Here is a 13,011-nt window from a genome sequence, read left to right on the forward strand (position 1 = left end):
TAGTAGAAACCAGAGGAATTAAACGGTTATAATAAGTCAAACATAAATACAACACGAGCAAGCTCCGTCTGACCACAACGCTTTGTGGATCTGAAACAATTGTTTTGTCCAGAACTGACTCATTTCTGCACAAAATACAGGGAACTCCCATTCCTTTCCAATCCACAACCACTTGACAAGGACAGGTGTTCATTGTCAAAGCTCAGGATGGTCCAGAAGATGACAAACAACTGCCAAGACAGAGAGAGAGAAAGAGATAGAGAGACAGGGTGAGAAAGAGAGGGAGAGCGTATATGGCACACTTACACCATGGGTAGCAACACAGTGTTTCAGATCCTCTCGGATGTGTTGGTAGACGTCCTCTGGCGGAAGAAACCGTTAGATTATCTTACAATCAATTTCCTTTGTCTTGAAGACTTTCTTTCCGCAACCGAGGGTGGAGCTCAGCTCATGGCGACCAGGGGCTGGGTTCGGTCGGATGGAGGGATGAAGGCGTGCACGGGAGGAGGAGGAGAAGAAGGAAGGAAAGTCAGCTTGCCAGCGCTGTCCATCTCATTTATGAGGTTAGCTTCTTAAAATAGTCAGGAGACAGAGACAGCACAGTGGACGAGAGTGAGAGATGCTGTTTACTCTGTCCCCTGGGCATATCAGAGCACAGCCTGAGTACCTTATCGATAAATTCGAAAAGGGTGCATTTGCTCTTGAAACCAAGCCCAGAAGCTCTCTGCTCAGCGTAATGTAATATACACGGAGTCTCGGGAGGCTGTGAAAGCCATTAACAGACTCTTTTGCTCAGAAAACAGGTGATTAGCAGGCAATAAAAGCTGAAGAGCTTTCAGACACACAAGAAGTCAGCAACGCTGTAAGTGCTTACAATATGTTCCTCGATGTGTGGACTAACGCTAAGGTGTGGAGGAGAGTGCGAAAAGGATCATTTTTGAAGGTTGTCAATCTCCAGCCTTCTGCCACCCACTGACCGCCCGATATAACCTCGAACCCGAAAACACGTCGTTTTTATTATGTTAAGCTCTCTGGGACGCTACCCGGCGTGAAGGGCGCTATATAAATGCAAGTTGTTGTTGTTAACCAGGTCACTGAAACACCGTTTTCTTAAAAACAACAAGATTACATTTGTATAGCGCCTTTCACGTCGGGAGGACGTCCCAAGGTCATTAATGCAGATTTCAAATGCACTGATCGACAATGAGGAAAGCAACGTGAAATATTCATTAATTCACGTCAGTAGAGAGGAATGTTGAGTTGCCCGAGTTTTAAGTCGCAAACTCACAGGAACATTAGATAGATATTATAACCACAGCGAGAGACCAAGACTCTGCCAGTTGCTCATCAAACTAAATTCATCCTCACTGAGAAAAAGATTAAGAGGGGGAAAAAATATCTGTTCCTTAGAACCACAGAAATGCACGGCGTGAGCCAGGCTGACACACACTTGCGTTAAACCAGGGACATTGGCTTTCTCTGGCAAACCTGTGCCTAATAGTTTCCGGGATTACTCAACGTAACCTATAAACCTCAGTGTGTTTTGTCCTTTGGAATTGCACAAATCACGACAAACTACAATCAGCAACTTTCAGCCATTTTATTGGCAACGAATTGAAAATCGTAAAATTTAACAATTAATGAGAATTAACATTTTAAAATTGGAAACTTCAGCAAAGAAATGTTGTAAGAGTATGAGATCGGTTGTCAACTGCCTGCTTCTGCTCTTCCAGGCTGACTGCCTGGCTCCATCACAAAGCCGACAACACACTTGAGTTCTGATGATATCTGACCAACGCTGGTGCAAAAGACAGACAGGACCAGTGGGAATCAATCCTGCAGGACACTGAGCAATGCTCTCCTGCAGTTGGTGCAATGCTCCTGTGTCGCTGTCTCTCTTTACTCAGTGACCCGGTGAGGAATTCTCCGGTGGAAAAATGTTGTGTTTCTTTTTGGTTTTCTCTGTTTTTCTCGCCCCCCTCCTACCCAACCCTCGCTTGCCCGTTCCCTCCTGGTGTATCTATTCCATCCTTCAAAAAGGCTCCAGCATTGATGAAGTAAAACACAACCCCCGCCCCCCCAACATTGATCTAGAACCTTTCACGTCAGGAGGACGTCCCCAAAGGTGCTGTGTCTCCACACCCTCTTTATCCATCAGCAATCACTGCCATCAGCAATATGGTACCATTGTCATTAGATATTGTCTCGATGGTCTGAGCCTTTGGCTACTGCTTACCCATCATGGCCAGAGCAGCCCCGAACGCGGAATCTGTCTCCTGCTCGTACTGGATGGGCAGAGGGAAGGCTTTCTCCACCTCCTGTCTCAGCACCTCGTTCCTCAGCAGGGCGCTGCCGCTGCCCAGAATCCTCCGCACCCCCGCCTCCACCAGCTGCCTGCATGGCAACATGGAATGGATGTTCTCCACAACCCCACGGCACAGGGCTCTGGTTAGGTGGGCCAAGGACAGGTTGGTTGGAGAGATGTTAAGCACGGATGCCAGCTGACCAGGCAAATGCCTCTCTCCTAACAAGGTTGGCTGAATGGTGAGATCAGTGTGAGGCAGGTCACGGGCTGCGTCTATCAAGTGGGAGTAGATGATGGGTTCCGCCGGGGCATCCAGGCCTAGGAAAAGGGGAATAAAATGCGGAGATTAACCATCCCCGAGGGCAACCCGGTTAGAGCTTTCTCACCTGTGCTACCTTCAGATCCTCAACCGTTTCAAAAGGTCTTGGGGAACTGTTAAAATCTCCACCACACCACAAAAACTGGAACTGAAAAGTCTGAAAGGCCCCCCCCAAAACTGCCCGAATTGTCCTCAGTGGCGACTGGGCGACGCTGGCAGTTTTGGGCATTTTTCACTTCACGTTTTATCATCACAATTCAGGTCGAAACCTTAGGCAAGTTTCCTTACTCCACACGCCTCTGTTTACCTAGCGGTAAGTAGGAACCCAGTTGTTAGTCAACTGACTTGTTAGGGGACAGAGGCTGAGGGAGACAGGGAACAGAGACACTGAGTGAAAAAGGGGCAGACCGCCTGGGTAGTTAGAGGTGAGGAAGAAACACATTGATCGGTAAACTGGACAGTAATAATAATAATAAACTTTGCATTTGATACAGCGTCTTAGCATGTCTTCGAGACGTCTCAAAGCGCTTCACAGAATACACCGTAAAGTGAATTGACTGCGGCAGCCAACTGCGCACAGCAGACAATCACCCGAACCTTCTACGAATACTTCTCAGCTTCTTACCCAGCTCCTGCATCCACTGTGTCACCGTCCTGACGAAGGTGGACAACACGTTCCCGCCGTTGAGAGCCGCTGCTACAGCCAAGTGGGTCCCGTCAAAGTACGGCACATAGGCAACGGCTGCTCCTGGGTTAGGCTGGGCCGGTGGCTCAAATCCTGGGGCCGGGGCAAAAGTCAACTGTGCCGAGGTGCTGATGTTCAGAACTGGGGAACCAAAGAGATAGTAACTGAACCGGTCTAGCAAACAGCTTCTGTCTAAAAAAAAATGAATCGGGGCCAGAGTGTTTTGTCCGATTTACCAGCAAATGCGCCGGAAATATAACATTATAGTAATAATATTATAAAAATAATAATCCTGGCATTTGATACAGCGCCTTGTCACGTCTTCGAGACGTCTCAAAGCGCTTCACAGGATACACTGTAAAGTGATTTGACTGTATATTCTGTGGGCGAAACACGGCAGCGCACAGCAGCGTCCCCACAAACTGAGTGACCAAATTATTATTGTTATTTTATTTTGAAGGGATTATTACCCCCGGAAAAGTGATCCGCCAATCGATTGACACCCGGGTTCTGACTTACTGCGAGGTAAACAGAGTTGTGCGTGTGTGTGGAGTGAGGAAACTTGCCCAATGTTTCGCTCTGCCCGGGAATCGAACCCAGGTCCTCTCGCTTGCGAGGACTAACCACTAAGCTACAGGGCTCCACAACATTAAGTGCGCAATCTGACATGTTGATTCTCTTACCTGCATCAGTCTTCTCCTTCATGCAAGAGTACACAGCGGCCTGGAAATCCCCGAAGGCCACGCCAACATCCGTACCCTGGGGCACCCCACACCACTCGCTACATGTTTGGCCAGCCACGGTGCCCGGCTCCACCACTGTGGGCAGCAGCCATGTGGGGAAACCAGCATCGCCGAGACTATGACAGGAAGAAACAAATAATAATAATAATAATACTAATAATCCTTGCATTTGATACAGCGCCTCTTTGAGAAGCCTCAAAGCGCTTCACAGAATATGCTGTAAAGGGTAGTTACTGTGTGTTTTGTGGGCGACACCCGGCAGATCCCAAACCAAGAAGAGAAAGCGGACTTACATTTGCAAATTCCAGGACCCACTTTTGGTATTATAATACCCCCAACTCGCTGCGTTGTGCGGAGACATCAGAGGCTTTTCAAGCCCACACAACATGGCCACAACATAGTCGTGGATAGTCCCCGCTGCACTGTAAGGCTTCAGAAAGCCGGGTCTGGAGAAACACGGCAAAACACATTTCACCGAGAAACAATTTAACATTGGCCAACCATACCTGTGCGTTTACGTTCACTTAGAAGGATGGCAAAATAATTCCCGACTTCGGATGATATTTTGAAGAGTAATTTAGAGATTTCTACCTGTTTCTCAGGTACCAGAAGAGGGTGGCGCAGCCGAAGCCGGTGGAAGGAAGGATGTGGGAATCTGGCCTCGCAAGGGAAGCCAGGAACTCGCTGTTGCAGCGACCATCTTGCCACGTGACCAGCTGACTGACCTGCTCAGGGAGGAATGTCAGACCATCTGCACTCGCCTGCCAGCTACAGCCTGAAACAGAACATCGCAAGATATCACAGACTCCCAACACCAACCATCCCAGACACCGGAAACCCACCGGCTCCCAGAGACGTGCTCCCGATGTGAAAGGGGCCATACGTGCAATTTGTGGTTGTTGTCTGTGATGGGAGAGCTCAGAGACATCAAGGCTGCCCTTGAACTCAGTGAAGGCTGAGGGAGGAGAAGCTGAGATACTGGAGCACTTGGGAGATGTCTCAACCTGCTACACAAGATTTATTGTAAAGTGACTGTATATTTGCAATTGAAGCGCAGCAGCCAATTTGCACAAAACAGTGTCCCACAAAACGTCCACAAAGAGAGTGACCAATTTTATCTGAACGACTGTAGGCCAGGACACTGGGGGAATCTCCCTTCTCTTTTCAACAGATCCATTGGATCTTTAACGTCTACCTGAACAGGCAGACAGGACCTCTGTTTAACGTCTCACATAAAGGTGAAGGACGACACCTCCGACCATGTATTGCAGTATAAACCTACATTGTGGGTTTAGTAGATCTTGAACCGACAACCTTCTGCCTCAGAGGCAAGAGTCCTACCAACTGAGTCAGACCCACATTGGCACCGTATCAAAAGGTGATTGCAATCAAGGTGCACCGTGTACTCTGGCAAAGCAGTGATAAAATGGCTTGATGTTGGTGGAACAATAGTCCAGGATGTGATAATATCAGTGTATTCATACCACGTGTTGTTTCGCAGCAATCTGCGCAGCACAGTTGGCCACATAACCTGACTACAAGTCTGAGCTTCAACAACAACTTGCATTTATATAAAGCCAGAAGGCGTCTCGGAGCGCTTGAATTATTTTACTGGTTTTGGCATTTCAGTGGGACTGGAATTTCCAGAGCCCCCAGGACCCTACCCTGCGTGAGGGACTCTACATAATTGCAAGTTGTTGTTGTTGGTCACCAGTGCCTTCAATCCAACCTCTTACAAACGCCCGGGCTGGTTTGATTTTGGATCGCTCCCCAATAGAAACGATGTGGCTTCAGCCCTTCATGAACCCGTCACTGGGGGCGTTGGGCTGCTCTTACCTGCCTTGGCTGCCCACAGCACAACTCCGTGCATCTGTCCCGAGATTCCGACTCGCACCACCTTGTGCAGGCGATTTCCGGGCAGAGCAGCCAGGCACTGGTGTAGAGCACTCACAATCCTGCTCACATCCTGCTCTCGAGCCTGTAAACACACACACAACTGGCAAACAGGCAGGAGGCACCCGCCAAACCCTAGCCTGCCCTGAAATGGTATCTCTTCCACCTGGTAGACGACGCCAGGGTTTACTGCTCTGTGTTTAACAAGTCTCTGGAAATACTGAAGGCTCTATGGACTAGTTTTAACAGATTAAGATAAATCTGATCTTGCGTTAAAAAAGCCACTTCAACCTCAGCAAGAAGCCCGGTGAATGAATGATTCTAAGTGTAAACGGCCCATTGGATGTGGCCGCCATTTCTCTTGGGATTTTTTNACTTTCGCCGCGTTTCGCCCGTAAAACTAAATTAAATATTAAATTAAAACACAAGAGTTAATCCACTCGATGGCGTATCCTGTGGAGCGCTTTGAGACGTCTGGAAGACGTGATAAGGCGCTGTGTCAAATGCAAGTTATTATTATTATTATTATTATCATCATCATCATCACCTGTTCCCCGTCCTGGCTCGGGGCGCTGGCCAGTGTGTCGCGAGTCTGTGTGTTGACCAGGATCCGACTCTTTGACTCCACCAGCACCGCCTTCACCGAGTTGGTGCCTAAATCCAAGCCCAGCACGTAGCTCTGACATGGCGCACTCATGGTACACAAGACACCAGCTCAAACCTGTCCAGCCGGGGCCATGGACTGTGGTTAGTAAATGCTCTGTCGGACTCGCGCGAGATTTACATTTGTATACTGACGCAGCGTCTGTCACGTCGGGAGGACGTCTCCAGGCGCCGGCAGCCCAGGGTTAGCCCCCGCGGGCTGGGCAGGTGTCACGATCCTGGTCTGGGGCCACCATCAGTCAGCCAGTCAGTGAGCGGCATCACGTCGTGGGCGGGGAGGCTGCGATTTGGGGGTTTTGGGGTGTGGGGGATGTGGGGGGGGGGGTGTTGGTGTGTATGTATGTGGGGTTGGGTCTGGGGGGTGTGTGTGTGGGGGGGGGGGGAGGGTTAGGGGGTTATGGGCGTGGGTAGCTGGTGCAGGAGTTTGTGGGGGAGCCGGGTTTGGCAGTGAATAGGGTTGGGGTGTAGGTTTTAGGGGAAGGGTAGGTCTTTAGGTGTAGGTCTATGTGGGGGGGAGGGTGTGGGGGGGAGGGGGGGAGAGGTCTATGTGGGTTGAGGGTGGGGGGGGTCTGTGTGGGGGGGGGTCTGTGTGTGGGGGGGTCTGTGTGTGGGGGGGGTCTGTGTGTGGGGGGGAGGGTGTGGGGGGTCTGTGTGTGGGGGGTCTGTGTGTGGGGGGTCTGTGTGTGGGGGGGTCTGTGTGTGGGGGTCTGTGTGTGGGAGGGAGGGTGTGGGGGGTCTGTGTGTGGGGGGTCTGTGTGTGGGGGGGAGGGTGTGGGGGGTCTGTGTGTGGGGGGAGGGTGTGGGGGGGTCTGTGTGTGGGGGGGAGGGTGTGGGAGGGTCTGTGTGTGGGGGGGAGGGTGTGGGGGGTCTGTGTGTGGGGGGGTCTGTGTGTGGGGGTCTGTGTATGTGGGGGGGTCTGTGTGGGGGGGTCTGTGTGTGTGTGTGGGGGGGAGACGATGTGCAGCACCGACCTACGTCATCGCGCAGAGCGGGGTCAGGGGTCGCGCGGTGACGCAGGCGTCGGTCACCGTCACTGACGCCCGAGACACGCGCGCCCCCGGTCAGGCTGGTGAGTACCGCACACCCCGCGGCCCGGCCCCTCCCTCCCCACCCCCGGCCTCTCCCTCCCTCCCTCCCCACCCCCGGCCTCCCCACCTCCCCCCCCACCCACCCCCGGCCTCTCTTTACCCGAGTCCCGGGGAGGCCTTCGCGGCTCGGTCCCAGCCCCGGGGCCTCAGGCCTGTGCTCCCTGTTGAGCCTCAGGCCCTCCCCTCAGGCCTCTCGCGAGGGTCTCCAGCCGAGCGGCCCCACCAGACACGCAGCCCCGGCCCTCCCCCCCCCACACACACACACACACACTCCACACAGTCACTACACTTTACGGTATATTCCCGTGAAGGGCTTTGAGACGACCTCGAAGACGCGATAAGGCTCCGGGTCCGAATGCGACGATTATTATTATTATTATTATTATTACTCCTCTCCTCCTCCTCCTCCTCCTCCGCCCTCTCAGCTCCCGTTGACCCCGCGAACCAAAGGCCGAGCGGGTAGCGGTGGGTGGTCCACCACCGCACACTCTGGACCCCCACCACCACCACACACTCTGGACCCCCACCATCACCACACACTCTGGACCCCCACCGTCACACACTCTGGACCCCCACCATCACCACCACTGCACACTCTGGACTCCCCCCCCCCCCCCCCAATCCTTGGCTCTTGCTGACCTGCGCCTAATACACTCTCTCTCTCTCTCGGGGGGGAATTTGGGGCTTATAGCTCTCACCGGAGAGGACAAAGATCTGCTCGGCTGCGGTGCCCCCACAGCCCGATCTGGCCCTGCGACACTCGGGGGATGTTCAGTTGGTTTCAGGCGCCAGAGGGCAGCCGGAGCCTGAGCAAAGCAAATCAGTGGGTTGCGGAGAGAAAGAGAGAGAGAGAGAGAGAGAGAGAGAGATCAGAAGGGAGTTTTGTTGGTTTCAGGAGTCCAATTGAGATAATCAATTCGCTTTACAGTGTATTCTGATAAGGCGCTGTATCAAATGCAAGGATTATTATTATTATTATTATTAATAATAAGTTTGGAGCAAAGTCCTGCTCAATTTCCCAGACTCTGAAACTGTCTCTCGTTTTCCTCCAGCAGAGTTTCCGAGGTGACCATGGCTGCTGTGACCGCCAAGCGAGACGGGCCGCAGTTTATCAGCGAGATGGCAGTGCGAGGCAACGCCGCCGTCCTGGAATATTGTCGGACCTCGGTGTCCGCGCTGTCAGGGGCCACGGCGGGTATCCTGGGGCTGACGGCCTTGACCGGCTTCGTCTTCTACTTTGTGGCGTCGTTCCTACTCTCCCTGCTGCTGACGGTCAAAGCCGGGCGCCTATGGAGAAAGTACTTCAAGTCTCGCCGGCCTCTCTTCACCGGCGGACTGGTCGGGGGGCTTTTCACTTACATCCTCTTCTGGACATTCCTCTACGGCATGGTGCACGTATATTGACCCGGGCGGGCGGGTGGGCAGGCGGACACTGGGACAGGCAAGGCGATCGGAGGCTCCTCTCAGCCGGGATCGGGACTCTGACTCGCCTGCGGACAACTGCACGGTAAAAAAACGATTCCGGCATGTGTGTCAAGTTAACTTAATGAGATTTGCAAATAAAACAGTCGTATTTTCCAACCGAATTTTCACAATTACCAGATGAAATTCTAGTTGCTTTAGACGGATAGTGCTGGCATTACTTTTGTACGGCGGGAGGAGACTGTGCGCGTGGTTGTGGGATGTCTTGTATCTTTGTAAAAGCGACCGCCATGAGCAACCCAGAACAGAGGATGACGAGTTAAGGAGAAGGTTTCCGTCCTGGGAGCTGGTAACGAGCTATTGAATGTTCGGCACAGGGTAGTTGGGTTTGCCTTATGAAATGCCACATGCGGTTAGTGTGCTAAGATGTCCATCCAAGTGAGTTCCCAGGCTCGTGATACCACTCACTCAACTTGGGAGTTGAGGCACTTTCCCTCTCCTGCAGCGTGATGGCAAAATGGGTGATGGGCTGAGACCAAAGTCCTGCAGCTCAGTCAGGTAGAGTTGGGTGGGCATCTGAACTGTGAAACGTGTGTCGGTCTGGACGCCAGACACAAAGAGCCCAGTAATGTCCAGTATCACAGTCTGAAGTACGTTGAGGGTTATTAGTTTGTGTAGTATTGACCTGCCATTAGCTTTGTTCCCACTGAAATGTGGCATTGCCTCTCGCCACGACATTTGAGTACTAATGACACCAGCATTTAGGACTGTTACAAGCCGGAATATCAAAAGACCGAGTTTGCTAATCTTCTCTTGTTTCTCAACTGGTCCTGGTGGGCTGGGCTGTGTGTGGTGTAAAATCTGTGGTGAACTTTCATGACAGCTGATTTGCAGACCGAAAAGAGAGGGAATTGATTTTTGATCAAGAAATTCGACCATTTCTGAGAACACGGGAGTGAGAGTCTTCAGAAGAGCATGAACTCTTTGTTAGTTTGTAATTCACAGCCCTGGTACCCGCTTACAGGAAATAAATTTACGTTTGATTCTTCTGTTTTGTGCATATTTATACTGAAATTTGTGTGCAATAATAATCCTTAATAATTATTAATAATAAATGAGTTTATGCTTAAATAGGTTTTCCGAGTACAGTAATGTGTGTAACGTTAAGTTGAATCTGAACTTTATTTTGATTCGTTAAAACAACCCCATCAAATATAGGCGTTCATGTTGTCAGGACACCAGTCAACCAATTGTTACAAAAAGGCTTTATTTCTGTGTTTTTTTTAAAGTATTTTTTACACCAAATTAAAATTTCAAGCTTCACACCACAAACTATTACTGTGAAAACAGTGCACAGCAGCATTTGCCAGATCCCAAATGAATCTACACTTAAGCAGCTGGTCGGATTCCACCTACAATCGCTAGCTGCGAGAGAGAGAGAGGGGGGAATCGAGTTGAGCAGCCCCACCACCAGCTGACAGCCATCTCCACCACGTTGCGTTCGATGGCTAAGTGAAGACGCGTGTGTGTGTGTGTGTCAGTGTGTCAGAGCACGACAACCGTTCGATGTGAAGACTTTGGAGGCAGAGATTACGTGGAGAGCGCGAGGCACACTCTGCGTCAATGCTGGGCTAGTGCCCACCATTGCCGGCCGGCCACGTTCCTGGCCCGCAGAGTGGCTTCCAGGGCAGAGGCTGATCAAGATGGCAAGCAGCGTATAGTCACTAAACAGCGGTCTGCAGTCAACCTACCTACAGACTTAGACAGTAACACAGGCCTCAAAACAAATGTAAACATCTCTTTCTCTCTCCTCCCACCAAATCACCCTGAATAAAACCTGTCCTCATTGTGCAATAATCTCTAAAATATATTTCTCAAGGGTTTCCTTCAAGGCAGAAATATTAACTAAGACAAGGCACCATCATCTAATTTCCTCAGTCACTCAATCAGTCAGTCTCTCTCCCAAGCTCTAACCATCGCTGTAACTCGACACGTCTGTTTTATTGTGTGGATATTTTGTGCTTTTCAAAGTAAAGTTGTTTGTCCATGCCAGGAAATAGAACAATCTCTCTTCTCAACTCACCCAGGTTAGAGACAGAGTAAAGCTCCCTCTGCACTGTCCGTCCACACTCTCAGGTCAGTGACAGCACGGGTTAGAGACAAAGTAAAGCTCTTACTATTCTGCCCTGACCTCCAATCTCAGAACCTATTTTCCAGTGACAGCTTTATTTCTTGCACCGTCAGCTGCTCTGCGTCTTTTTTGGTGCCAGGTTACGGGCAGCATTATTTTGTGGGTTCGCGACCACGAGAAATTGTTGGCTTTCAGCCTAGTCTGCTCCACAACCAGTGAGCACCGTGGGGGCTTCCACCCAAGTGACATGGCTCTATCCCAGTGTGCTCACATACTGCCGTTCCCCACCCCCCAGGGCACTGGCTTGGTTCATGTAAAGCTGTGCTACGGTGGGCCTGGCTCTTCCTCGCCTCCCGTCACACTAGGGCAAGCTGGACGCAGTCTCTGTACAGTATATGGTTTCAGATTGTGCGTTAGTGCAAAACCAAGGCAGTTAGATTAACAGGGATAGAATGTATAACCAAATTACAGGGACCTCGCACAGGTTCACCTGTATAACATTAGGAACATTTGAAGGAAGGCCCAAGGTTCTCCTCCAGTCTGTGCTGAGTGAGCGGATCTCAACTGGGGTCATGGGTGGGCCTTGACTTATACACAAAAATGCAGCAGGAGTGAGGAGTGCTCACTCCAGATCATTATCCCTCACCCTGCCATAAACGCTGTGTGTGTGTGTGTGCGTGCGAGAGAGGGAGCATGTGTGTGTGTGTGAGAGAGAGAGAGAATGTAAACTCTCAGCACCATGACTGTAAACTCTCAGCACGAGGTTGAGCCAGGAGGTTGGGGGCGTGAGGAGCAGAGCCATTAAACTGGAGGAAGAGGCAGTGAGGAATGACAGCCAATTCCAAGACTGGACAAACAGAGGGAAGGACAGAACCCACAGACACAGACACTGGCTGACAATGTGAGGTCAGAGTGAGTGCTCGGTGACCAGCCATCAATCAATCAATCAATCAATCAATCAATCAATCAATCAATCAATCAATCAATCAATCAATCCAAACACAGATTCCCAACAGTTCCTCCCAGAGTGAAACAGGAAGAGACTGGGAATGAGTGGGGAAGTACAGTGGGAGACACAAAATATACAGTCAATTCACTTTACAGTGTATCCTGTGACGCGGCCTTGAGACGTTTTGAAGACGTGATAAGGTGCTATATCAAATGCAAGGATTATTATTTATTTATCTATCTATCTACCTGACATCCATTCCCTTTTTGGGAAGGGTGAGGTGGGGCAGTGGTCGGGAACCCAATAAGAACTGGATTCGATTTGTTTTTTTCAAGCACGATTCAGAGATCAGACACGTAACGGAAGTCAGGAGATAAGCCGTTAGATCACAATGGCTGACGAGTTACTACAAAGCAGTGCAGGTTTTAGTGTCTGATCAATGACACTGAGTTAGCTTTTCCACCCTTATCCCTCTCTTCTTAAAACATTTTTACACAGGCACAAAGTGCCCAATAATAAGCCCGCCCCGAGTCTGAACCAGAGTCGAGAGAAAAATCATCTCTTGAGCCTCCCCCAGTCCAGCCCACCCCCATCCACACCCCCACCCAACAGACCCCGCCCTAGCCACCGCCAACAGAGCCTGTCCCACCCCCGCGACCAGCACGTCCCACCCCCAACCCGCCTCACCCAGGACCCGCCCCAGCGATCAGCACGCTCAGACCCCACCCTGCCCCACCCCTGCCCCCATGGCCGGCCAGCCCGCCCGGTCCCAGCCCCACCCCTGCCCCCATGGCCGGCCAGCCCGCCCGGTCC

The 13,011-nt window shown here is 51.1% G+C and overlaps 2 protein-coding genes across 5 annotated transcripts; one reads left to right on the forward strand and one right to left on the reverse strand.

Moving 5' to 3' along the window:
* Positions 1 to 1,592: 1,592 nt before the first annotated feature.
* shpk (sedoheptulokinase) lies at positions 1,593 to 8,439 on the reverse strand. 2 transcript variants are annotated; one of them, XM_042338570.1, is made up of 8 exons: positions 8,395 to 8,439; positions 6,493 to 6,666; positions 5,889 to 6,030; positions 4,644 to 4,827; positions 4,346 to 4,498; positions 3,993 to 4,168; positions 3,250 to 3,450; positions 1,593 to 2,623 (listed from the first exon to the last, which is right to left on the reverse strand). In XM_042338570.1, the coding sequence occupies exons 2-8, from the start codon at positions 6,640 to 6,642 to the stop codon at positions 2,226 to 2,228; spliced, it is 1,404 nt and encodes a 467-aa protein (XP_042194504.1). In that variant the 5' UTR covers positions 6,643 to 6,666; positions 8,395 to 8,439; the 3' UTR covers positions 1,593 to 2,225. The 2 variants fall into 2 exon arrangements, with proteins under 2 accessions (XP_042194504.1, XP_042194505.1); XM_042338571.1 differs by lacking the exon at positions 8,395 to 8,439 and adding an exon at positions 7,580 to 7,630.
* On the forward strand, positions 7,621 to 10,167 carry emc6 (ER membrane protein complex subunit 6). Of its 3 annotated transcripts, none has more exons than XM_042338573.1 (2): positions 7,621 to 7,677; positions 8,752 to 10,167. In XM_042338573.1, the coding sequence occupies exon 2, from the start codon at positions 8,768 to 8,770 to the stop codon at positions 9,098 to 9,100; it is 333 nt and encodes a 110-aa protein (XP_042194507.1). In that variant the 5' UTR covers positions 7,621 to 7,677; positions 8,752 to 8,767; the 3' UTR covers positions 9,101 to 10,167. The 3 variants fall into 3 exon arrangements, with proteins under 3 accessions (XP_042194507.1, XP_042194506.1, XP_042194508.1); XM_042338572.1 differs by having other exon boundaries at positions 7,623 to 7,677; positions 8,749 to 10,167; XM_042338574.1 differs by lacking the exon at positions 7,621 to 7,677 and adding an exon at positions 8,017 to 8,045.
* The last annotated feature ends 2,844 nt before the right edge of the window (positions 10,168 to 13,011 follow it).

The sequence above is a fragment of the Callorhinchus milii genome, unplaced genomic scaffold, assembly GCF_018977255.1.
Source record: "Callorhinchus milii isolate IMCB2004 unplaced genomic scaffold, IMCB_Cmil_1.0 Scaffold10, whole genome shotgun sequence".
Classification (NCBI taxonomy): Eukaryota; Metazoa; Chordata; class Chondrichthyes; order Chimaeriformes; family Callorhinchidae; genus Callorhinchus; species Callorhinchus milii.